Source organism: Lynx rufus, unplaced genomic scaffold (assembly GCF_022079265.1).
Source record: "Lynx rufus isolate CCGP_SWC_20201006 ecotype Redwood Valley unplaced genomic scaffold, mLynRuf1.p SCAF_18, whole genome shotgun sequence".
In the NCBI taxonomy this organism is placed as follows: domain Eukaryota; kingdom Metazoa; phylum Chordata; class Mammalia; order Carnivora; family Felidae; genus Lynx; species Lynx rufus.
The window spans coordinates 26,319,647-26,343,351 of record NW_025814832.1 but is presented as its reverse complement, the minus strand read 5'-3'; the positions used below and the strand labels follow the sequence as shown (position 1 = coordinate 26,343,351).

General features: G+C 43.7%; 1 protein-coding gene and 1 pseudogene across 3 annotated transcripts; both read right to left on the bottom strand.

Annotated features, from left to right (window-relative positions):
- Positions 1–54: 54 nt before the first annotated feature.
- CASC3 (CASC3 exon junction complex subunit) lies at positions 55–22,194 on the bottom strand. Of its 3 annotated transcripts, none has more exons than XM_047081248.1 (14): positions 21,461–22,191; positions 21,064–21,091; positions 20,684–20,721; positions 9,603–9,761; positions 9,361–9,512; positions 8,701–8,877; positions 7,839–8,524; positions 4,986–5,050; positions 4,430–4,544; positions 4,058–4,156; positions 3,588–3,802; positions 2,841–2,963; positions 2,636–2,699; positions 55–1,768 (listed from the first exon to the last, which is right to left on the bottom strand). In XM_047081248.1, the coding sequence occupies exons 1-13, from the start codon at positions 21,689–21,691 to the stop codon at positions 2,676–2,678; spliced, it is 2,112 nt and encodes a 703-aa protein (XP_046937204.1). In that variant the 5' UTR covers positions 21,692–22,191; the 3' UTR covers positions 55–1,768; positions 2,636–2,675. The 3 variants fall into 3 exon arrangements, with proteins under 3 accessions (XP_046937204.1, XP_046937205.1, XP_046937203.1); XM_047081249.1 differs by having other exon boundaries at positions 55–1,763; XM_047081247.1 differs by lacking the exons at positions 55–1,768; positions 2,636–2,699 and having other exon boundaries at positions 2,868–3,802; positions 21,461–22,194.
- A 1,340-nt stretch (positions 22,195–23,534) lies between these two features.
- LOC124513675 (uncharacterized) lies at positions 23,535–23,684 on the bottom strand (annotated as a pseudogene).
- Positions 23,685–23,705: the final 21 nt, after the last annotated feature.

Below are 23,705 nucleotides of genomic sequence, written 5' to 3'. Positions count from 1 at the left end.
GTTCCCTACTGTCCCTCCCAAATCAAGACTCATGCAAAACACTGGCAAAGGAGCCAAGTTTACAGTCTAAATTTTATTATCTCCAAGTCACAATGCTGATCACAAATGTGCACCCTTTAAAATAGTAACAAACAAACAAACAACAACAACAACAACACCACACATGGAGAAATTCTTGCAATGAAACAGTGGACCAACAGAGACAACTGTCACAGTGTCTTAAGGTCTGGGAATCTGGGCATGCTGCCCACAGGCTTGAGGAGACATCTTCAGGTTTAAGGCAAAGGGAACAGCCTACAAAAGGCACAACCACCAGCTACCCCTAGAAGAATCTCTCAGTTATTTCCTCCTTGGGGGTTACAGCTTGAGTGCCTCTCCCCACCCCCCACCCCACACCTGTGCCTCAAGAGTGGTTAGGTCAGCTCTTGGAGAGAATAGAAACAGTGACATTACTTGGGGAAACACAGCCACCACCATCTCCCTCAGGTTCTGTAGGATAGGGACAGTGACCAAATTACCCCTGGCAGACACAAGTGCTGCAGTAATAGGGCTCTCTTCCACAGAGGCAGCAGGGGAGTGGTTCAGCGCCATGGATAGGGAAGAAAAGGAAGAGGAGCCCTTGCCCCGAAAATGACTGGCTTCCTTAGGCCTGAAGCCCAGATGTGGGATCTTCTGTTTGCAGGGACAGGAGCAGAACTTGGGAAAAATCAGGTAGTAACATCTAAAACACTTGTAGCAGGAAAGACATGGAGAAGAGCAACTGCGAAGTATAGGGCAGACTACTTGCTGGACAGTATCTGCCTCTAGAGAGATGCATTGGTCCACAGCAACTGGAAAGGGGGTGTGGTAGGAAGGATGGAAAGAAGAGAAGCAGAGGGACCTCTAACTCCACTTACCTCCAAGACTGAGCCCTGAGGACTGTGTGAATACAGACCCTTAAGGGGCAAAGGCTTACTCCACTCTCCCTTTCTCACAAGGGCATCTGGACTGCCATCTCTCCCCACTGTAGAGACTCTGCCCTCAAGTAGAGGACTGACACCTACACAGTACAGGGACTGATGGAGGCTCAGACTCCTGAAAATCGAAGTCAAGACGAAGGGCTCCTACCACACACTTTGAACTTTTCTCCACAATGAGACACTCTGTGGACGGCTCTGCTTCGAGGGTTAGAGGAAGTGAGAGAATCCAAATACAATAACAACGGCCAGACAAAAATGAAAGGCCACCTCTTTAAAGACTTGGTGGGGGAAAACTGGCTGGTAAAACTTCCAATTATCTGGGATGCAGGGAAAGACCAAAAGGGAACCCAGAGGAGCTAGCAAATCAGAAGAATGAATTTGTCTCATTTAAAGGCAAAGAGAAAAAGAAACTAAAAGAATATTAATTTAAGAATAATAAGCCAGGCTTTACAAACAAACGTCTTAGGAAACAAAACATACAGGAAGGAGCTTCCCTGGGAGAAGACACTTGAATTTCCCAGGAAAAAGTGAAGAAGAGTAAAAGACATGGGCTTCTAGATGTAGACCCAGAAGCCTGAGCTGGCTGGACCTCTGCTCCTCTGAGCACAGCCAACTCAAGTAAAGAGTGGAGATGGGAGGAAGTCCACTTGTTTAGCCCCTTCTCCAACAGAGTCTGTCCTCAGAGGAAGGCAGGGGTCCTTCTCATTCAGCTGCTTGCTGGTAGGAGCCACCCTATATCTTTGAAGCCCTCCTGGTAGTAAACAGTCAGTTGTATTTCTCTTCTCTCCTGGGTTCTCACCTCTGCTGTTCTGACAGGGGTGGGGAAATGGGAAGAAACATCGTTAATGGACCTTCTGGGCATTTACAAGCTGTTTTCAAAAAGCCACGTTTCTAAATCATGTGTTTTATTATTTTTTTTAATGTTTATTTATTTTTAAGAGAGAGAGAAAAAGAAGGAGAAGGAGCACACACGAGTGAGAGAGAAAATTCCAAGCAGGCTCTGCAGTACAGCACAGAGATTCTCTCTCCACGTCTCTTTCTCAAATAAATAAACGTTAAAAAAAATAATAGTAAAGATAAAAAAATAAAGTCCCTAACAAAGCAACAATAAAACCCCCATGATCTTTCTCCGTGACTTTTAGAACTGGCTCTGCTGCAAACACCTCAAATTTAGATTTCCCTTTCCTTAAAAAAGAATGCCCTGCATTTTTCCCTTGCAGATTCCCAAATGAAATTCTGCCAAGTTAACAATGGTTTCTGCTTCAATCCTGCTCAATGCATTCGCAAAACAAAGCGGCTGGCAAATTTTGAAACTCCTTTAAGCCTCCCCACAAGATATCTCATGATTATAACTTAAAGCATTAATTAGGTGATTGTTAAGTAAATAAGCATGAGCATTAGTTTTAAGAATGTTATAAGAGTTGGGGCGCCTAGGTGGCTCAGTCGGTTGGGCAGCAGACTTCGGCTCAGGTCCTGATCTCACGGTTTGTGGGTTTGGGCCCTGTGTTGGGGTCTGTGCTAACAGCTCAGAGCCTGGAGCCTGCTTCAGACTCTGTGTCTCCCTCTCTGTCCCTCCCCGGCTCATGCTCTGTCTCTGTCTCTCAAAAATAAACATTAAAAAAATAAATAAAAAAGATTTAAAATGTTGTAAGAGTCATAGTACATTGTACACTTACTTTTATAGGATGTTCGATTTAAAATATTTAAGAACTCATATTAACTGGAACCCCTGCTTACAACCTGAAATAATAAAGTTAGAATTTGTTACCAGTCGTTAAAAAAAAAAAGAAAAAAAAAAAGGCCATGGAGACACACTCAGAAAAGGAGAGAAATTTTCTAGGGGAAAGGAAAGCCCACTGATGTGGGAAGCAGCTTACATACCTCAGGAGGTGGGGGCTTAATGGTGACTGGCTGGGGAGTCCTCCGGGGTGGGGAGGGCTTTGGCTGCACCTGCTGCTGGGCAGGGTTATAGTAGGTCACTCCTCCATATACCTGTGATGGGGCCTTGGGACCCCAATAAGTCAGAAGAAAAAGTTAGGCAAACTCACCCTAACTATGACGAACAGGAAACATTATTTGGGCAGGAAGCATTATTCGGGCACAAAAATAAAAGTACTGGGGAATTTTTAAATCTCTAAGCTGCCCCTTAAAGTGATCATTCATTTCTACCTTACTATCTCTTAATTATTTTCTGGTTCTTACTCCTCCAAAGTATTGCTCATCTTTCTCTAATTCTTACCATCAGCTGAAAAATGGAAGAGGCTAAGCTCAGTGGTGACACCTCACATACCAGATGGTGTCAACCTGTTGGGAGTTAAGCAGCACAAGAAGGGGTAGGGCTGGTAAGGATAATACAGCTTCTTTACTCAATTGAATAGCAGACACAGCCACCTAAGACATACCAAAACACTTCAATGAAATACCATTCAAGAAACAGAAGGCAATAAACAGACGATGGGCATTACATAAGCTGCATTTCCAGCTCCTGACCACCAAGAGGCGTCCTGGTGTCACATGCAAATCAGTGGCATCGAAATGTTTTCTCAAATTCCTTAAGCATTCTTCCCATATCACCTCCTCGTCTGAATTAAAGGACGTGTAGAAAAATCTGCTCATTAGCCATCTCACCTGCGTATTAGGATATAGATGAGGAGGCGGTGGGGGAGGCAGTGCCCCTGGAGCATAAGGGTAGCTAGGATTACCAAAGTTCATGACGCCTGGAGCAGAAAAGTAAGTAGGAGCAAGCAACTGCTGAGGTGGTGGCTGTCCTGGAGACATGGACACTGGTGGGGGATAGAGGCCCGGATTGGGGAGAGGTGCCGGTGTCTGGTGGGGATGTAAACCTGGATAAGAAGAGGAAAACAAAAATTAAATAGAAGATAACACCATTTCCATGGGATGGCTTGGCTGCCCTGCTCAGCACAGAAAGACTCAGGATGAAGTCCTCAGGATGGACCCAAGAGGAGTTTGTTGCTCAAGCAGCCAGAGTGGCCAGCCTTGTAAGCAAGCAGCACAGAGCTCAGGAGGATGGAGCTTGTGAAGCCCCCAACACATATCCTCACGTACTGGAAGCATACAAGCAGAGGTGCAAAGCTTACCTGGGTGGGGAAGGTGCATTTCTGGCTGCACAATCATGCCCTGAGGAGGCAGTGGGGCAGGGCTGTCACCATGGGTATAGATTGGTCCCTGGAACTGCACTGTAAAATATCACATTGGGACTCTCATAAACCCTCACTCTTCGTATCATATGGATAAGTCTCCTTGTCCCCCAAACCCTTTAAAAGATGTTCTCAGTTTTCCATGTGAAGAAAACAGCAGCCAGACAATGTTTGATAACCACTGTGAGAAGTCAGAAGGGAAATTTTAGGAGTCAAGAGGCTGGTCTCTTAATTCACTTCATCCTGCCAAGAAAGGTGCCTAACAAGAATTTAAAAAAAACAAACAAACAAAAAACCCCCAAAATAACTCACATGGATCATAGTAATGTCCTTCCATGATACTGATGTGCACAGGAGGGGCAGGGGGCTCCGGCACAGGTCTCTGCCGCTGAGATGAATAGCGTTTGGCTCGCCCACCCTGGACACCCTGAAATAATGAGGTCTGAGCAAAAAGACTCCCAGAGGGCTGACTCTCCTATCAAGTCCCACCCTCCTGTAGGTGCTGCAAAACACACCCTTGGTATATGGCACATATTTAAACAATACTGGCAAAATGAAGGGGTTCTGGTTGGCTCAGTTGGAAGAACATGCAACTCTTGACTTCAGGGTCATGAGTTCGAGCCCCACATGAGGTGTAGAGATTACTTAATAAAAAAAGCTTAAAAAAATATTTGCAAAATGAATTGTAAAGCCAATGAGAAACATCAAGATCTGAACCTAGACCCTCTACCCTTTCTGGAGAGCCAAATTAAAAGAAATATGGGTAAATCAATGGGAAAGCAGACTCCAAGGCCTTATCCTGGTTTAAACAGTGAACAACTGTTGCATGCAGCCCGCTCCCCCAACTACTCCCTTTTCCTTTCTGTACCATTTCTTCCATCCGGTTAAACTGAGGTGGAGGTCCTGCTCCCATATGTATGTGATTGGGCATACCTGTAATATACCAAAAAAAAAGTCATGGCTGCAGAGCAGATAGATGTTGAGTAAGACTAAAGAGAAAATTACAGGTTGAAGAATACAACATGTGGAATTGTTTTATTCTTTTAAACTAACAAAATTCTTTTTTAATGTTTATTTATTTATTTTGAGAGGGAGAGGGAGAGACAGTGAGGAAGCACATGAGTTGGGGAAGGGCAGAGGAAGAGGGAATGAGAGAATCCCAAGCAGGTTCCACGGTGTCAGCAAAGAGACTGATGCTGGGCTGGATCTCACGAACCATGAGATCATGAGATCATGAACTGAGCCAAAATCAAGAGTCAGAAGCTTGCCAACTAAGCCACCCAGGGACCCAACAAAATTCCTTTTAAACTATCTCTGCCTCCTGTCAATACCAGCAATCTTAATATAGCAATAAAGCCTTTGAACACACACACACACACACACCCACACTTCAATGAGAAAGTGCAAGTTCAAATTTCTCCCACCAAATACTTCCCTTTACAGAATCCCTAAGAGGTTATAATTAGCACAGTACATTATCAAACGTATTGAAAAATCTCAGCCCTCAAGTTTCTGAACATAACTGGACATTCTGTGAATCTGCCCAATTATTCTAGGCCATAGAGGTCTAGGATGGACATTTGGGAAGATACTCCCCTCTGGCTGAAAATGACTCGGGACAAAAAAAGACATCTTCCAATGGTAATAAGGTATCAGTAGAAGGGTATACTTCTCCATCCAAAGATGGATGACATCCAAAGATCAACTCCAGGTCCAGTTTATATTACATTGGTTTTTGGTATTCAAAAATGCACAGGGGTGCCTGGATGGCTCAGTAGGTTAAGTGTCCACTCTTGATTTTGGCTCAGGTCATGATCTCATAGTTCGTAGGTTCATGCCCCACTGTCAGCGTGGAGCCTGCTTGGGATTCTCTCTTCCTCTCTCTTCCCCTCCTCTGCTCCCTCTCACTCACATTCTTTCTCCAAATAAACAAACAAACAAAATCATGCACACCAGGGAAGGATGCTGAAACTCCCAGTCCAAATGAGGATTTCCAATCTTAAAGTTCAAATCAGATTTCAGAAACTAAGGAAAAGAGGGGTGCCTGGGTGACTCAGTTGGTTAAGCGGCCAACTTCGGCTCAGGTAATGATCTCACAGCTTGTGAGTTCGAGTCCCGCCTTGGGCTCTGTGCTGACAACAGTCCAGAGCCTGGAGCCTGCTTCAGATTCTGTGTCTCCCTCTCTCTCTCTGCCCCTCCCCCACCCACACTCTGTCTCTCAAAAATAAACAAACATAAAAAAAAAAAAAAAAAGAAACTAAGGAAAAGATCTTTTGATCTACCTGGCTGGAGGGAAAGATGCATGGGCAAGAGGAGCCTGGTAGATAGGTCCTGGTTTCTAGAACTCTGCTACCCAACGTGATATCCAATAGCCACATGTGGTTATTTAAATTTCTATTAATTAAAATTGCAAGTTCATTTCCTCAGTCACTCTAGGCACATTACAATTGTTCAAAAAGTTCTTACACTATAGAAAACTCTATTGGGTAGCCTGGCTCTAGATTAAGGAAATTAGGCTTTCCTTTCAAAGAGATTAGAAAATTCTCATCCAGGGGTACCTGGGTGTCTCAGTCCATTGAGAGTCCAACTTTGCCTCAGGTCATGATCTCATGGTTTGTGGGTTTGACCACCACATTGGGCTCTGTGCTGACAGCTCAGAGCCTGGAGCCTGCTTCAGATTCTGTGTCTCCCTCTCTCTCTCTCTCTCTCTCTCTGATTCTGTGTCTCTCCCCTTCTCTCTCTCTGCCCCTCCCTCGCTTGTGCTCTCTCTCAAAAATAAATATTAAATGTCTCCCCCTCTCTCTGCCCCCCTCCCCCACTTGCACTCGGTCTCTCTCAAAAATAAACATTAAAAAAAAATAAAATAAAAGCCCTCCATAAAAAACAATAAATAAATAAATAAATAAGAAAAAAAAGAAAATTCTCATCCAAATTCAAACGAGTAAGTATCTGCCTTCAAATATTTAACTATTAATTCATATAATAAGAACACTGCCACTCTCTTCCAACTTTTCCCACAGAGAATGGGTAAAAGATTGTGCATTCAGGAGGTCAATATTGATAACTGCTCAGGTAGGCAAAGTAGTGGGGTAGTCTTGGGTAACAGATAAAACTTCTCTGAGGTCTTTGTATGAACATACCTATGAATAGATTTCTTTCAGTTAACAAAAACAAAGCTAGGGGCACCCGGGTGGAGTTGGTTAAGCGTCCAACTCTTTTTTTTTTTTTTTTTAATTTCTTTTTTTCAACGTTTATTTATTTTTGGGACAGAGAGAGACAGAGCATGAACGGGGGAGGGGCAGAGAGAGAGGGAGACACAGAATCGGAAACAGGCTCCAGGCTCCGAGCCATCAGCCCAGAGCCCGACGCGGGGCTCGAACTCACAGACCGCGAGATCGTGACCTGGCTGAAGTCGGACGCTTAACCGACTGCGCCACCCAGGCGCCCCAAGCGTCCAACTCTTGATTTCGGCTTAGGTTATGATTTCACAGTTTGTGAGTTTGAACCCTGTGATGGGCTCTGTGCTGAAAGCAGGGAGCCTGCTCTCAGAGCCTGCTTGGGATTCTCTCTTTCCCTCTCCCCCATTTGCACATGCATGCACTCTCTAAAAAAAAAAAAAAGATATTTAGCAGACACTATATCCCCAAGACACCTAATCCCATGTCCCCAAACTCAGTGATGCTCAGGGAATAAAGTTAGTCACTAACCCTAAGGTACCTACCCCGAAGCTCACGTGGCTGTAGGAACGAAGGCTGCCCTGGACTCCAATTCTGTTCTGTTATATTTAGTTGTGCCACATCTTGCTCAAGTCCACTTGTAGTAGAATCCACTGGAGCCTCCCAGGCTCCAGTCTTAGCAGGTGGAGAAGGGGTAGTTTCTGGGACTGGAGGCGCTGGGTTCAGCCCTTCAGGTGGAGGGGGCACCTCCTCTGCAACCTTGACTGCATCTCCAGCTTTGATTCTCGTTCTTCTTGCCCGGGAATAGGATTTCTTCTCAATAGGCCTGTCAGGGGCTGGTGGTGCAGCATCAGGAGCAGCAGCTGGAATCTCTGAGGCTGCCTCTTCCTTCTCAGGACTGCCAAGCACTTGAGCATCAGCTTCTGGAGATGGATCCCTCACAGGAGTCTGCTCTAGGCGCCGTGACCGGTAACTGGCTTCATGTTTAACAGTCTCACCAGATCGGCCACCATGCTGCCCACCAGCATCCACAGGCCTAAAACCAGCACGACCTTCCTTGAAGCCCCCAGATCGAGAATAATTCCTGGGAGCAGACATCCGGCCAGTACCTGCAGCATTTCTGTTAATAAATGTCCTTGGTGGTAGAGTGCCCCCAGGACCCTGATGGCGATGGGACTTGTTTGGTCGCTCAACAATCCAGTTTGGATCTCTTTGCGGAGGACTCCCAAACCTGAATAAATGGAATGGCAAAAGTCTTAAGGAAAGAAATAACAAAAGAGATGAGATGACTAGAGATATAAACTGAAGGTCAGGGAGACTTCACCCATTCCTCACCAACTGAATGACAGGCTGAAATGGCATTTAGAAAAGCAAAGGTCTAAAATATAAACTGCAAAATTTCCTCACCTGGGTTTCCGGATTCTTCGGGGTTTGATGTCATCAGGATTGTGAGCTGAGCGGATGTCATAGCCATAAAGAGCAATGAGCTCCTGTCGAGACTTTGGAGCCTGTTCATCTTCCCGGAACTTATCATGCTCCCAGCGACCCTCATCCTTCCATAGCTTTCGCTGTCTCCCCTTGGGTCTGGATAAAACCAGGAAAAAGTGTCTTAGGCTGGTAGATTCCATTATATAAAGATGTTCACGAAAAAATAGGGTTGGGCAGAGAAACAGTAGGAACTTCACTGGTCTTCCCATTTTCCCAGACAGATTATACAAAACCAAGAGTGAATCACAGAGCCTACTGAGCTCAAATGTAATAAGGGACAAAAATGAGGAAAGACTTCACTTCAAACTACTCAGCACCTTGGAAATAAATATCTCTTGCTTATAAGGCAGCCTATGCAAGTATTTCACATCCCAGAGTTTTGAGCCTCAAATTAAGGAAGGCAGTGGAAGTGTGGGTCTGGATCCCAGCTCCTCCACCAAAAGTTACCAAATATCCTAAGCCTCACTTTCCTCAAAAGATAATCATAAAACTTAAAGTACTGTGAGCAATAAATTAGCAAAGTGCTGGGCATACAGTAAGCACTAAATACATACTAATAGCAGCAACAAATGGTTGTACCTGACTTCCTCCTCCTGAGTTTGCCCTCGAAGATCATGCTCAAAGAAGAGCCCTTTCCGGGGTATGTATGCTGGGTTCTTCCGATCCTCATCATCATCCAAATGCTTAGGGCCTTTTTTACCCACTTTGTTCTCCACAGGCTCTGTGCTCTCCTAGAGGACAGACAAAGGGCTCCTTATTCTCTCCAAGGTTAAGAGTCCTTATTCTGGCCCCCAAAATGGAGGCCTGTGGTGGACACTGACCTGTCCATCCCCACTCTGCCTCTCTCCAGTTACAGTGCCTTTGGTGTCAGGCTTTTCTTCTCCCTTCTCTTCTTTTGCTGAACAATTAGCAGCATCATTGGCTTCTGATTTCAGCTCCACTTTGGAGTTTTCCTCTTCACTGTATTCCCCTTCTTCACCCTGAAAAAAGTTCCCATCAGTTAGAAATGGTGCATTTTCACTTTCCATTCTTTTTTTTTTTTTTTAAAGTTTATTGAGAGAGAAAGAGAGCATGTACATGAGCAGGGGAAGGGCAGAGAGAGAGGGAAAGAGAGAATCCCAAGCAGGTTCCATGCTGTCAGTACAGAGCCTGACACAGGGCTCCAACCTACAAACCATGAGATCATGACCTAAGTCAAAACAAAGAGTTGGACCCTTAACCGACTGAGCCACCCAGGTGCCCCTTATTTTCCATTCTTTAGGATAGAAACATTTTCTAATGAACTTTTACTACCATGTAAAAATTAAAAGCAAACATATCAAAACTCTTACTAAAATTTCTAGAGGATGGGGCGCGCGCGTGCGCGCGCGCGCGCACACACACACACACACACACACACACACAACACAATAAAAAATATACATACGTATACTTATACAGATCCGTGTAAGTTTTCCAGGAAGATATGCAAGGAAATGTTAACCATGGTAGCCTCTGGGGAAGGAGCCCAGGAGATATGAAAGAGAGGCTTTAAACTGCCTAGCATACAGGGGCACCTGGGTGGCTCAGTTGGTTAAGTGGACAACTTCAGCTCAGGTCATAATCTTATGGTTCATGAGTTCAAGCCCCACATCGGGCTGGCTGCTGTCAGTGTAGAGCCCGTTTCAGATCCTCTGTCCCCTTCTCTCTCTGCCCCTTCCCTGCTCACAGTGTCTCTCTCTCTCTCTCAAATATAAACATTAAAAAAAATAAAAATAAAAACTGCCTACCATACAAAAGGAGCTTAATCTTTGGTGATTTCTCTCCCTCTTCATGGATTATTTCTTAAACATGCAGTGCCTAAAAACTACACTCTAACTCAAGCTGTGAATTGTCTCATCTCAGAATAGCTTAGAGCAGAGATTCCCAACCTTTTAGATTATGTGGACCTCTTGTTAAACTCCAAAATTTTCATGGATCTCCATTAGACAATAGCTCATATAACACCCAGTGACTGAAAAAAACATATTAACAAACAATTTCTATACATTCGATAATACTTCAAAAAAATCTACATTGTATTAACTTGTATATTCAAAACCAGTAATACATAAAGGTGGGAGATGTACATTTAGTCTATAAATAATATGAACTAAGCTGGTGAATTTGCAAACTCTGTAATAACCCTATGATTTTTCAAGGCATTTATTTACCCTCAAATTGGGAAATAATGGCATACATTTTTTATGTCTGTGATACGAATACTCAACTTTCTGCAGCATGAGATCACCTTAGCCAACAACTCAGCCCAGAATTATGTAATTATAAAATTTTGGCTTAAAAAACTTGTTCTTTTTAAGATTTTATTTTTAAGTAATCTCTACACCCAACGTGGGGCTTGAACTAACGACCCCGAGATCAAGAGTCGCATGCTCTACCAACTGAGCCAACCAGGCACCCGTGACTTAGAAAGCTAGAGAACTTGTATGACCACTGCATTTTAGAAATGAAAACAAAGCTCAAGTGCTTTCTTGCCTCTCCACATCTCCTTTCCTCTCCTGCCACATCAAGATTGGATAATCCTGCTTGTGACAGAGAAACTGCTGAGTCTGTCCATACAGAAGAGGGTCCTTAGGCCATCTACTAAATAGGGGCCACCAGAAAGGGTTAGGTAATAAAGGTGTGGCTAGTTCTAGGGAGAGAAAAGGAGCAATTAAAGCTTATGCTGAGGGAACTGGCTTTAGAATACTTTCATTTCAAATTTCTCTCAGGATTTGGGCCTCCAGAGGCCAATCTATAGGCTGGAGGGTAGGTTTAGAGACCTGAAGACAAAGAAATGGGTTCAAAGGAAGGTGGGCTAGTCCTCACTGCTGGGTTAACAGGTCAGGGTGCCAATACCCCGCTGCCACCTGGTAGATAGGTGCACACTAATCTTATTCTCCTACTGGGTCTGACACTTGATCTATACTAGACTTGCTCATAACTCCAAACTCATGTTAACATCAGGAATGTGATCAAAGAGTTCTACTGTGAGATTCCTGATAAAGCAAAGAAGCTCTAAGTTTCTACCCTTTCTTCAAATAGAGTGGCATCTGCCCAACCGGCCCAAATGAGCCAACTAATCCTCTTCCCTACTCAGCATCTGGGTACTTCAGCCTCTAAGTGTTTTGGGTCAGATTCCTGAAAGGTGATACTGTTATGAAACCCACAATTAGAGGAAGACCACACCCACACTATAGGGATTAAGCCTCTACTCATAGCTTTTTTTTTATTTTTAAAAATGTATTTATTATGAGAGAGAGCAAGTAAGTGGGGTAGAGGCAGAGAGAGAATCCCAAGCGGGCTCCGCACTGTTAGTGCAGAGCCCAATGTGGAGCTTGAAATCACAAACCGTGGGATCATGACCTAAGCCGAAATCAAGAGTCAGATGCTTAACTGACTGAACCACCCAAACGCCCCTACCCACAGCTTTCTAATAACCAAGTGCCCTTGATTCTTCCCATTTCCCCTCATTCACAAGAAGTTTCCCCTCCTCTTAAGATGGGGATGGGTGGGTGGTAATCATTCACTTCTTTCCCTAATCTTATGTTCCCTTCAAGTTCTAAAGCAGAAATTTCAAGAATCTTATTCAATATGTATATGTGACCTTCATTCATTAGTCCCCACCAAACAAACACACAGACACACACACTGATTTCAAACATCTTAAAATAGTATCAGCATGATTATGAGAATTTTGTTTTATGCTCTGCCTCCTCTAGTCCATGGTGGAATGTCAAATGAGGGAATTCTTTTATTCCAAATGAGAAACTAATTTTGTTTCCAGGGCAGGACAGAAAGATACAAACAGCAGTGCTGAGAAGACTCCAAATTAGTCTGGTCTAACTGTAGACAAAAAGGTGCTACCCCATGATCACACTGCTTTGGCTAAGGACTGACACCAAAATCCTTTTCCAGAGACAAAACTCCTCTTCAATGAATACTCTCCCCAACTCTCAAGTCTAGCTCTCCCTTGAAGCCCCTGGTAGCTTTCTCACACAGAAGTTTTAGCTTATTCTTGCATTCCCTATGTATTTCAAAGTATAAGACAAGAGTTAGTGTCTTCCTGGTTCTCAATGTCTCTTCTAGATCTAAGTTATCCAGCATCATTTTAAATTCCTACTCCCCTGAGGCTCCTATCACCTAGCTATATACCTCTATGTCTTCCTTGAGCCAACCCTGCCACAGACTTGGAAGACTAGCAAGATGCTCACTCTTCACCTCTGCTACAGGCCATCTGTTTCCATGCCCACACTCCAGACAAGTCTTATCTGGAACTGCTATACATTTCTTTTTTAAGCAGGCTCCACACCCAATGTGGGGCTTGAACTCACGACCCACGACCCTGAGATCAAGAGTTGCCTACTCTGCCGACTGAGCCAGACAGGCACCCCTGCTATACATTTTATTTTTATGCCATACATTTTTTAAAAAGTAAACCTGCTCCTCTTTAAAACTCTTCAATACTCCTTTGATCAAAACTACCACGTGCAGGGGCACCTGAGAGGCTCAGTTAGTTGGTTGAGTGAGTGACTTCGGCTCAGGTCATGATCTTGTGGTTCCTGAGTTCCAGCCCCACATCGGGCTCTGTGCTGACAACTCACAGCCTGGAGCCTGCTTCGGATTCTGTGTCTCCCTCTCTCTCTGCTCCTCCCTGATTCGCGCTCTCTCATAAATAAATAAACATTAAAAAATAAAAATAAAAAACTGCCACATGCAAAAAAAAAAAGTTAGACCCCCACCTCACCCCATATACAAAAATTAACTCAAATGAATCAAAGTCCTAAATTTAAGAGCTAAAACTATAGAACTCTTAGAAGAAAACAGGAGTTAATCTTCATGACTTTGGTTTTGGCATGGATTCAGCCTTCTTAGATATGACATCAAAAGCACAAGCAAAAAGGAAAAAACAGATATATTAGACTTCATCAAAATTGAAACCTTACACCATTAAGAAAGTAGAAAGAAACCCCACAGAATGCGGAAAAAAGATTTGCAAATCATGTATCTGATAAGGAACTTGTATCTAGAATATATTTTTACAACTCAATAAAAAGACAACCCAACTAAAAAATAGGACAGTCCTGGGTGGCTCAGTCGGTTAAGCATCCAACTTCAGCTGAGTCATGATCTCACAGTTCATGGGCTCAGGTCCTGCATCGGACTCTCTGCTGTCAGCACAGAGCCTGCTTCAGATCCTCTTGTCCCCTTCTCTCTCTGCCTGTCCCCTGCTTGCACTCTCTCTCTCAAAAATAAATAAACATTAAAAAAAAAGGGGGGGGGGCCAGGGTGGCTCAGTTGGTTAAGTGTCCGACTTCAGCCTAGATCATGATCTCGCAGTTCATGAGTTCGAGCCCCGCTTCAGGCTCTGTGCTGACAGCTTGGAGCCTGGAGCTTGCTTCAGATTCTGTGTCTCCCTCTCTCTCTGCCCCTCCCCAGCTCATGCTCACACTCTGTCTCTGTCAAAAATAAATAAAATTAAAAATAAAAAAAAAATAATAAAAAAACAAGTTTAAAAATTGTCTGGGATTTTCCCAGGATTCTGGGGAAATGGCAGCCGCAGTTTTTGATCTCTTCTAACCTCCACATGAAATGAGAGCTTCTAGACAGCAAAATCAAAGCCCTCTAAAGGCTTTGGACGTTTACAACAAAACTAGGTTACAAGGTATTCCCCAGACCTCAAAATACAAGCACACAGAAATAAAGCACGAACAGCCATTAAGACCTGCACCGGACTGTGTCCGTACTCAAGAAAGCAGAGTAGTAAATGGAACTGAGAACAGGAGAACCCTGAACTAATCAACAGGTATTTATTTAACAGAAAGCTAAACTGAAAACAACAGTTGAAAGTAGGAGGAGTTTTACTGTCTCCAATAGTGTTTGAATGTGAGGGTCCTGCAGTAAGAAGCTCTGAAAGGGCTCGAGGTGTCTAAAATCTCTGAAATCTTGCAACCGACCCAGCTGCCAGGGCTGCCTTCTAGGATAGGGTCCCACACCAAAGAGAAACTTGAGGGGACAATCCAATTGAGCAGGAGAGGAGCAGAAGGAATGAAGAGAAGCTACAAAACAAATTAGGAAAGGGAACAAGAGCAGGAAATCACAGAAAGCAATCCACCACTTTTTTTTTTTTTTTTAACACTACAGGAAAACAACAGAAAGAGCTTTATGAAGTCAGAAAAAGCTACTCTGAGCCATATGTCCTTCTAACAGATCAGGAAAACTAATATCACATAAAATACAAACCGGTAACAAAAACATAGAGGTCAAATCCTATATAAACTTATCATGAGAAAGAAAAAATAAGAGCATTCTACAAAGAAAGCATGACAGAAGACAGACATATCATATAAAAAGTGTAACTTCATTTCAAAAAAGCTAAAAAGGCATTAAGAAAATTAGGTAAGGTATGAAAGAACATCAATCAGAGTTAGAAAAACTCAAAAACGAAAGGAAAGAACTCAGGAAAGTACTAGAAATTTAAAAAAATCATTTCAAATACAAAGCCTAAAACTAGAAGAAACACAAGAGTGAATAAACATAGTAATAACACCTTAAGTAAAAATAAAAGTGATAAGGAACAAAGCATTTTTAAAAATCAAGAAGTAAAGGAAAAAAGGATTAGAAAGAAAGGGTCAAATACTGAAGACACACATAAAATACTTAGGGGGCACCTGGCTGGCTCTGTTGGTTAAGTGTCCAAATTTAGCTCAGGTCATGATCTCAGGGTTTGTGAGTTGGAGCCCTGCATCCAACTCTCTGCCATCAGCACAGAGCCTACTTGGGATCCTCTGTCCCTCACTCTCTCTATCCCTCTCCCACTTGTGCACATAGACTTTCTCTCTCTCAAAAATAAATACACATTAAAAATAAATAAAACAAAATACTTGGGATAGGAGTTCCATGACATATTGCTGAGTACATCTCATACCTGTGAACACCAACCCAGAGCAACCACCACCAGACAAATTCTAATATAATTACTGGACCTTAAAAAATATATACTGGGAATACCTACACACAAAAAAGCAAGTGACCTATAAGGGAAAGAAAATAAGTAATGATCAGTTTTGTTCAAGATAAAATCTTTGGTTCATGTTGTCTTTCCATGGATCTGGAAATAATTTGCAGGAAATACAAAGGAAATACAAAGGAAATACAAAGGCATGTTGGGTTGTACCACAAGTGAACAATCATCAATACCTTTTCAACAGATAAACTGTAAGGAAAAGAAAGGGATGAAAAACTAACCTGTAGACTAAGAGACCGATCAAATTTGGGGCACCTGGGTGGCTCAGTCGGTTAAGCGTCCAACTCTTGATTTCAGCTCTGGTCATGATCTCATAGTTCATGAGTTTGAGCCCCACAACAGGCTCCATGCTGATAGTGCATCAATGGAGCCTGCTTGGGATTCTCTCTCTCCCATTCTCTCTCTCTCTCTCTGCCCCCCCCCCCCACCTTGCGCACATGCTCTCTCAAGATAAACTTAAAAAAAAAAAATCAAAATTATTATTTTTTTTGAGAGAGCACAAGTTGAAGAGGGGCAGAGAGAGGGGGACAGAGGATCCAAAGCAGGCTTTGCACTGACAGCAGCAAGCCTGCTGTGGGGCTTGAATTTATGAACCTTGAGATCATATCTTTAGCCAAAGTCAGATACTTAACAGACTGAGCCACCCAGATACCTCAAGAGAGATCATACTTTAATAGGCAAGACTGAACTGTAGCGTATAGGTATATAGTTAGTAATCAAGAAGAAATGCAAGCAATGGATTACTATGAAAGTCAGGATACCAGGCTTTTTTTCTGTAATATAATCTGCTGTCCATAGAAACTTTTTCTATGCTGTCCAATACAGCAGCCAGTACCCACAGCTAGCTACTGAGTACTTAAAATGTGGCCACCGCAACTGAAGAACTGAAGTTGATTTTAAGTTAAACTAATTTAAATTTAAATAGCCACATTTGGCTAGTGACTACTGTATTAGAGCAGAACTAGACTTTCTTAACTTTCAGACAATATATATACTATATATTGCCATTTCAAAGTCCCACAAGTCCCTCCATTTCAAAACATCCAAAATTTAACCCACCATTCTTCTTCCTAAAATCTCCTCCTGTGTCCCATTCTTTTTTTCTTTAAAAAAATTTTTTTAACATTTATTCATTTTTGAGAGACAGAGTTTGGGCGGGGGGTGGAGAGAGAGACAGACAGACAGACACAGAATCCGAAGCAGGCTGCAGGCTGAGCCGTCAGCACAGAGCCCTATGCAGTGCCTGAACCCACAAACTGTGAGACCATGACTTGAACCGAAGTCGGATGCTTAACAGACTGAGCCACCCAGGCGCCCCGTTCTTTTTTTTTTTTTTAATGTTTTATTTATTTTTAAGAGAGAGAGAGAGAGAGAGAGAGAGACGGTGTGAGTGGAGAAGCAGAGGGAGACAGAATCCGAAGCAGGCTCCAGGCTCTGAACTGTCAGCACAGAGCCTGAGGTGACACGGGGCTTGAACTCATGAACCGCAAGATCATGATCTGAGCCGAAGTCGGATGCACAACTGACTGAGCCACCCATGTGCCCTTCTCGTAAAGTGTTATTTTTGAGAGAGAGAGAGAGAGACAGAATGTGACTGGGGGAGGGGCAGAGAGAGACAGACACAGAATCCAAAGCAGGCTCCAGGCTCTCCACTGTCAGCACAGAGCCCGACGTGGGGCTGGAACCCATGAACCACGAGATCATGACCTGAGCCAAAGTCAGCTGCTTAGCCAACTGAGTCACCCAGGCACCCTTCCTGTGTCCCATTCTCTCTCTTATTCATCAACCTGGGCATCCCTTTGACTCCTTAATTCAGGCTCCACATTCAATCAATCAAGAAGTTCTGTTAGTACCACCTAACATCTCAAATCTGAGTCCCACTGCCATGTCTCTTCTGTAGGGTACCATCATGTTTCCTGGCTTGTCCTAACAACCTCTTAACCGGCTCTCCCTGTCCCAAGTCTTGCCTCACCCACAATTCATCTTCTTTACTTAAGCCATCAGTAGCCTTCTTTCCTTGCTATTAGGGTAACACCCAAACTCATTTACATACAGAATGGTGAGATGCTGTAAGTTCATAATCAACAAACCTCACTGAACACTGCATTCTGCGTAACAATCTTTCCAGGGTTTCCATTCTCTAGTGACTACTGCAAACATTCTTCACCCCAAAACCTCTCATCTCCCTTCTACTCTTTACACATTAACTTCATCACTGACCTCAGAGAAAGTAAGTCATCTCATCAATCACCACATTCTATGAATTCCATTACCTAAATAGCTTTCAATTCTGTCCACTTTTTTCCTCCCAATTTATTTTAAGAGATAGAGCTCAGGAGGGGTGGGGGGGGAGAGGGGGAGGAAGGGAGAGGGGGAGGGGGAGGGGGAGGGAGGGAGAGAGGGAGAACCCCAAGAATGCCCTGCACTGCCAGCACAGAGCCTGACACAGGGCTAGAACCAACAAACCCGCAAGATCATGACCTGAGCCAAAACCTAGAGTCAGACACTTAACTGACTGAGCCACCCAGGTGCCCCTTGATCCTGTCCAGTTCCGTTTTCATTGCTATCACACCACTCCACTCCAGGCCACATATACTGCTTGCCTCAACTTGCACACTGCTTTAGCTTTTCTGCTTCCAATTTTGCTCCCCTCAGATCAACTAAAATTGCAGACAAAATAACGGTTATAAAATAATAATTCTTGGGATGCCTGGCTGGGTCAGATGGTAGTGTGTCCAACTCTTGATCTCAGGGTCATGAGTTCAAGCCCCATGCTGGGTATGGAGCCTACTTAAAAAAAAGATCTCAAATTTTACTGTGCATAAACATCAACCTGGGATCTTATTAATATATAAATGTCTGAGTCTTCCCTCCCTCTGCAAGATTTTGCTCAGAACTGGCCAACTGGATTTTCTGAGGCAGGTGTCCCTTGGATCTGACAAACACTTCTTTAAAATTTAAGTCTAATTCAGGGGAGCCTGGCTAGCTTGGTCAGTGGAGCATGCAACAGTTGATCTTGGGGTTGTGGGTTTCAGCCCCACGCTGGGTGTAGAGATTACTTAAAATCTTAAAAAATAATAATAAAATAAGGGGGCGCCTGGGTGGCTCAGTCGGTTAAGCGTCCAACTTCGGCTCAGGTTATGATCTCACAGTTTGTGGGTTCGAGTCCCACATCGGGCTCTGCGCTGACAGCTTGGAGCCTGGAGACTGCTTCAGATTCTCTGTCTCCCTCTTTCTGTCCTCCTCTACTCATGCTGTCTTGCTCTCTCAAAAATAAACATTAAAATAACAACAATAATAATAATAATATAATAAAATTTAAGCCATCAGTATTCATCACATACTTGGTGAAAACCCTGTTACGCTTTCTCACTTCCTTACGCTATAATCCAAATACATTTTAATCTGGCCTACAAGATATTTTAAGATTTGGACTCAGACTTATCACTTAGCACCAGTCATGCTAAACTTTTCACATCCTCCAAATCGTCATGCAGTCCATTCCTTCTAGACCTTTTTCCCAGTGTTCTCTCTGCTTAGGATATTCTGCCTGGCTAACTCCCACTCACCCTTCAAATCTCTATTTTAACATCCCATCCTCTGTGTTTCCAAATACCCTAAACCCAGTTAGTTGCCCCCACGTGTTCCCAAAGTACCCTATGCTTCCGATATTATGACACTCACCAAACATTACTGTAATTACTTGTCTATTTTCTCCACAAGGGAAGAACCATGTCTGTCTTTTATTCCAGTGCTCAGCACAACTCCTGGCACATAGCAGGTACATGATGAAGAAAAGGAACAAGTAAATCCCTCGACGATCTTGCCCCTGTTCACTAATTTGCCTTTATTTCTGGTATCCGTCCCATACCTATTATGTTCCAGCCACATCAAACTATCAGTTTCCAAATAATTCAGTCTACTCTCCTGTGTCAGGACTTTCACAGCTGTTGTTCCCTCTGCCTAGAACATGGTTTGTCTAACTCCAACTTATTTTTTCCTGACTACCTAAAATGGATTCAGTACTCAGCCATTAATACCCTACTTAACCCTGTCCCCAGCAGTTGTCACCAAGTCCTAGGATTGCCTGCATGTTTATCCAACTTCCTTACTAAGTCATTCCTAAAGACAGAAATTGTGGTATAGTGTTCACTGTTGCATTTCCAGTGCTTAATGGAAATCTAATACACAGTAACAGTTCTACAAAATCTACACAATGAACCTTTGATCCACAATCCAATTCCTTCTGTTCATAATCCCATGATCAAAATCCAGAACTCAGGACTTTATTCAACAACCCCAGGAAACAAACAGCCATTCCCTGGTAGTTAATCTCTGGTAGTTCATCCAACCAAAATAAGATCACAAAAGCTTGGTGTATGTTAATTTTCTCCTGAATTTAAGAGGGAGAAAGCACCCTATAAACTGAGGGATGTTTCTGATACAAACCACTCAGAATCCTGCCCTTTTAAGGTCTTCAGACACACTTGAAAAAAAATATCCAACTGCCTGGTTTCATTCTGTAGGTAGCATAAAAGGAACTGCCAAAGATCCCGTGAAGGACTTCAAGATGTTCTCATTCTCTAATTTAGAACCTTATTTTCCGCAGACAGAGTGAAAAACTGACACTAACAGTGTATCACATGAAACCTAAAGAGGCATGCACCAAATTTCCCTCACTCTAAACAACACCTTTTATAACAGTTTTTGAAGAGCATAAATGAAGAATGCACAAGAACAGTAACAAGTGGGTCATGGTACTTTTGAACCACGAGTGTGTACATGTTTTTAAAATACATTAAAAACAAACCATTTTCCAACCTAGATAACAGAGAAAAAAGAACCTGTTACACTCACTTCAGAGTCTTCTGCACTTTCATAATCCGAGAGAACAGCTGAAACAAAACAGAAATATGTAAGGAAAAAAAAAAGGCAACAGAAATGATTATAAATACATTTCCTGATTGCTTTTTGAGTCAAGCTAAGACTCTAACTCAATTCTGACATCAACCTATCAGGGAGATAAAATTACGGTCCCTATTTACAAATGGGAAACAGGCTCAAACAGCGATTTGCCCAACATCATACTGCTAAAATGTATGCTCACGAGCCCTGTGCTACAAAGAGCCACGTTATGGCACTTTTCCCCCACATCCATAACAGTCTGACAGGATGTCAACTGCTAAAGATAGGTGATCTGAGTTTACCGGCAAAAAACTTGTCATAATGCTACTCACCATCGCCCTCCATGCCATCTTCACTCTCCTGAAGGAAAGGAGATGACATGGGGTTAGTTCCGTGATTTCCAGAGGGTGGGAAGCTAAAGACTCAACACAAAATGGTTGAAAAGGGAGATGAGGAAAGGTACATCTTTAACAAATAGCAGCCGAGGGAGGTCCGATCTCTTCACTTCCAGCCCCAATTTCTGAATAAACATCCGCTTTTCATCTACAGAGGCTCTACCCTTCCCCTTGACACCGCAACACCTCCTCCTCCCTTGGGGCTCCGGATGCACAACGCACTGGGATAGCTCTCTTCTCTAACACGATATGCCCCAGCATCTACCATCAACTCCCAGCCTCGCATCACCACCTACACCCCGCCCCCCGGCCGGCCCCGCCCGCGCGCACTCACACATTCCGACTCCTCGGCGCTCTTCGCCCCCCCGCTCTCCACCCGCCGCAGATGAAGGGCCCCAGCTCGGCCTCCGCGCTGAGAAGGCAGAGAGCCGCTGCCACCGCCTCCAGCGCTACCGCTGCAGCTCCCGCCGCCCCGCGCCGGGGAGCCGCCGCTGTCTGAGCCCGATGCGCCAGACTCCTCGTCCTCCGTGTCCTGCGAAGCGCGCTGCCGCCGACGATCCGCCATCTTACGGAGAACGGCCGCCGCCGGCCAGCTCCTTACGTACCGCGCCCGTCGCAGGGGCTGCCGGGAGGCTTGAGAGCTAGTCCCAGCATGCTTCACGTGCGACACTGGCCGCCGCGCTTTTCGGGAGGAGGGGCTAGGGGCGGGCACCCTGCGGCACGTTTGCGGCGAGCGGGATTACGTAATCCGTGTCGTGCGGGGGGCGTGCCGCGACCCCTGTCTTGCCTGGGGTAGGCCCCCGCGAGGGTAGCGGTGTTCCTCGCCCAGCCATCTTGGGCCTTCCGAGTCGAAGGCGCTCACCTGTTACAGCTTCGCTGCGGCATTGGAGCTGTTTCAGGCTTTTCTATTTCCGTTTCTCGTTTCTACCTACGTTTGAAGCAGATCGTTTTACTGCATTCGTTTGCTTAGTAAAATCACGAGTGAAGGTAAACCTCTAAAGTCGTTGTGGTGCGTCAAAATTTGCCACAGCAGCCCATTTGAAGCTAAAGAGCGAAGGAGAAACCAGTTGTCTGCGTGAAGCTCAAGGACTTAGTGTTGCAGCACACCGTGTTTTCTCACTTCCTCTTCCTTCTTGTATCTCCCCCACCCCCATCCCAGCTATCACCTCTCCCAAAGTGCAGGCTGGTATGATGCTAGATTTAACCAAGATTTAGAACCGATTTTAAAAGATGAACCGCCGTTGGTTCAATTTCCTGACATGATTTCCTTCTTAAGGGTTACCAGACAGGTAGCTGAGGGGAATGCTTTGATTTTGGCCAGGCATTTGCCAGCAGTGGAAAAAAAAAAAAAAAAAAAAAGGTGTATTTTCTTTGGACCATAGTAAATACGTTCAAGATGTGTAAGGTATTAGTGTACCTACAGGAGTGCACATTAATAATATATATCAGAGAAAAGTCACTATGGCATAGTACAGGATTCTATCCCATGTAATATTTTTACAAGTTATATGGTTAAAGATTCTGATGTTTACCAAATTTATAGACAATACGAAACTAGAAGGCATTCTGAATGCCTTCACAGATTCAGGATCCAAAAAGATCTTAACAAGTGGCCAAATGTGACATGTTGTAAATCCAGCTCCAAAACCCAGCTTCCAGAGTCCAAAAATGGAGGATGTATGTATGGAGGAAAGAAGGGGAAAGGGAAAGGAAAAAGGAAAGGAAAGGAGGAAAAGATTTGGAGGGCTTTTTCTATCACAAGGGAAATTGATGCAAATAAGGTTGCCAAGTTTAGTGTGTAAATAAGAAAAGTGATAACCTGCCACTTTACTTTTTAGTTGTTTGGTCTGGGTTCAATTTTTCTTTTTTTTCTAAGCAGGCTTCACCCTGCACAGAGCCCAACGTGGGGCTTGAACTCATGTGAGATCAAGACCTGAGCTGAGCTGAAGAGCCACCCAGGTGTCCCAAGGCTGGGTTCAATTTTTAAATGAACATGAACTTGTTCACTGAGAGGGAACTGAAAAATTCAAAATCCTTGCTTTTGAGGAACAAGTATAAGCTCTCTGAATGTTTACCATGAAGAAGATTTGAGATAGCCACAGCAATCTAACTATACAAGAGACTATGAGGAACAGGAAGAATTGATCTTTTTTCATCACCCTGGAAGGCAAACCAAGAACCAATGGGTTCGAGTTACAAAAAGTTAGATTTTATCAGTAAGGAAGGATTTTCTAACATTTAGGGAAAAAATGAAAAGTTGAAGCAGAAGCTGGACTTCATTTGTCTGGAATGTTGTCAAGGGGAAATCATGTATTAGCGGTCGGACTAGATGACCTCTAAGGTCTTTTCAACTAGGTTTTATTCATTTAGACACCAGGCACCAAGTATCCTACCCTAGAATCTCATTTTTAAAGTTGCCACTTACCGCATGTGGAAGAGAGAACACAGAACAAAGAGGGATGAAAAACATACATTGTGCTCATACACAAAAGAGAAAATGGTGTGTTTCTCCATTTTTGATACTACACTTGATCTTAGCCAAAAGGCCGAGAAGCGATGTGTTTCTCCATTTTTGAAAA

Bases quoted from the DNA above. Each gene is read 5' to 3' on its own strand.
- CASC3 (XM_047081247.1), bottom strand. From the start codon at position 21,691: ATGGCGGATCGTCGGCGGCAGCGCGCTTCGCAGGACACGGAGGACGAG. The intron at 9,513-9,602 runs GTCAGTGTCCAC...TCTGTCCTCTAG, and splicing joins GGCAGAGTGGGGATGGACAG to GAGAGCACAGAGCCTGTGGA. The intron at 4,157-4,429 runs GTGAGTTATTTT...GATATTTTACAG, and splicing joins AGGACATTACTATGATCCAT to TGCAGTTCCAGGGACCAATC.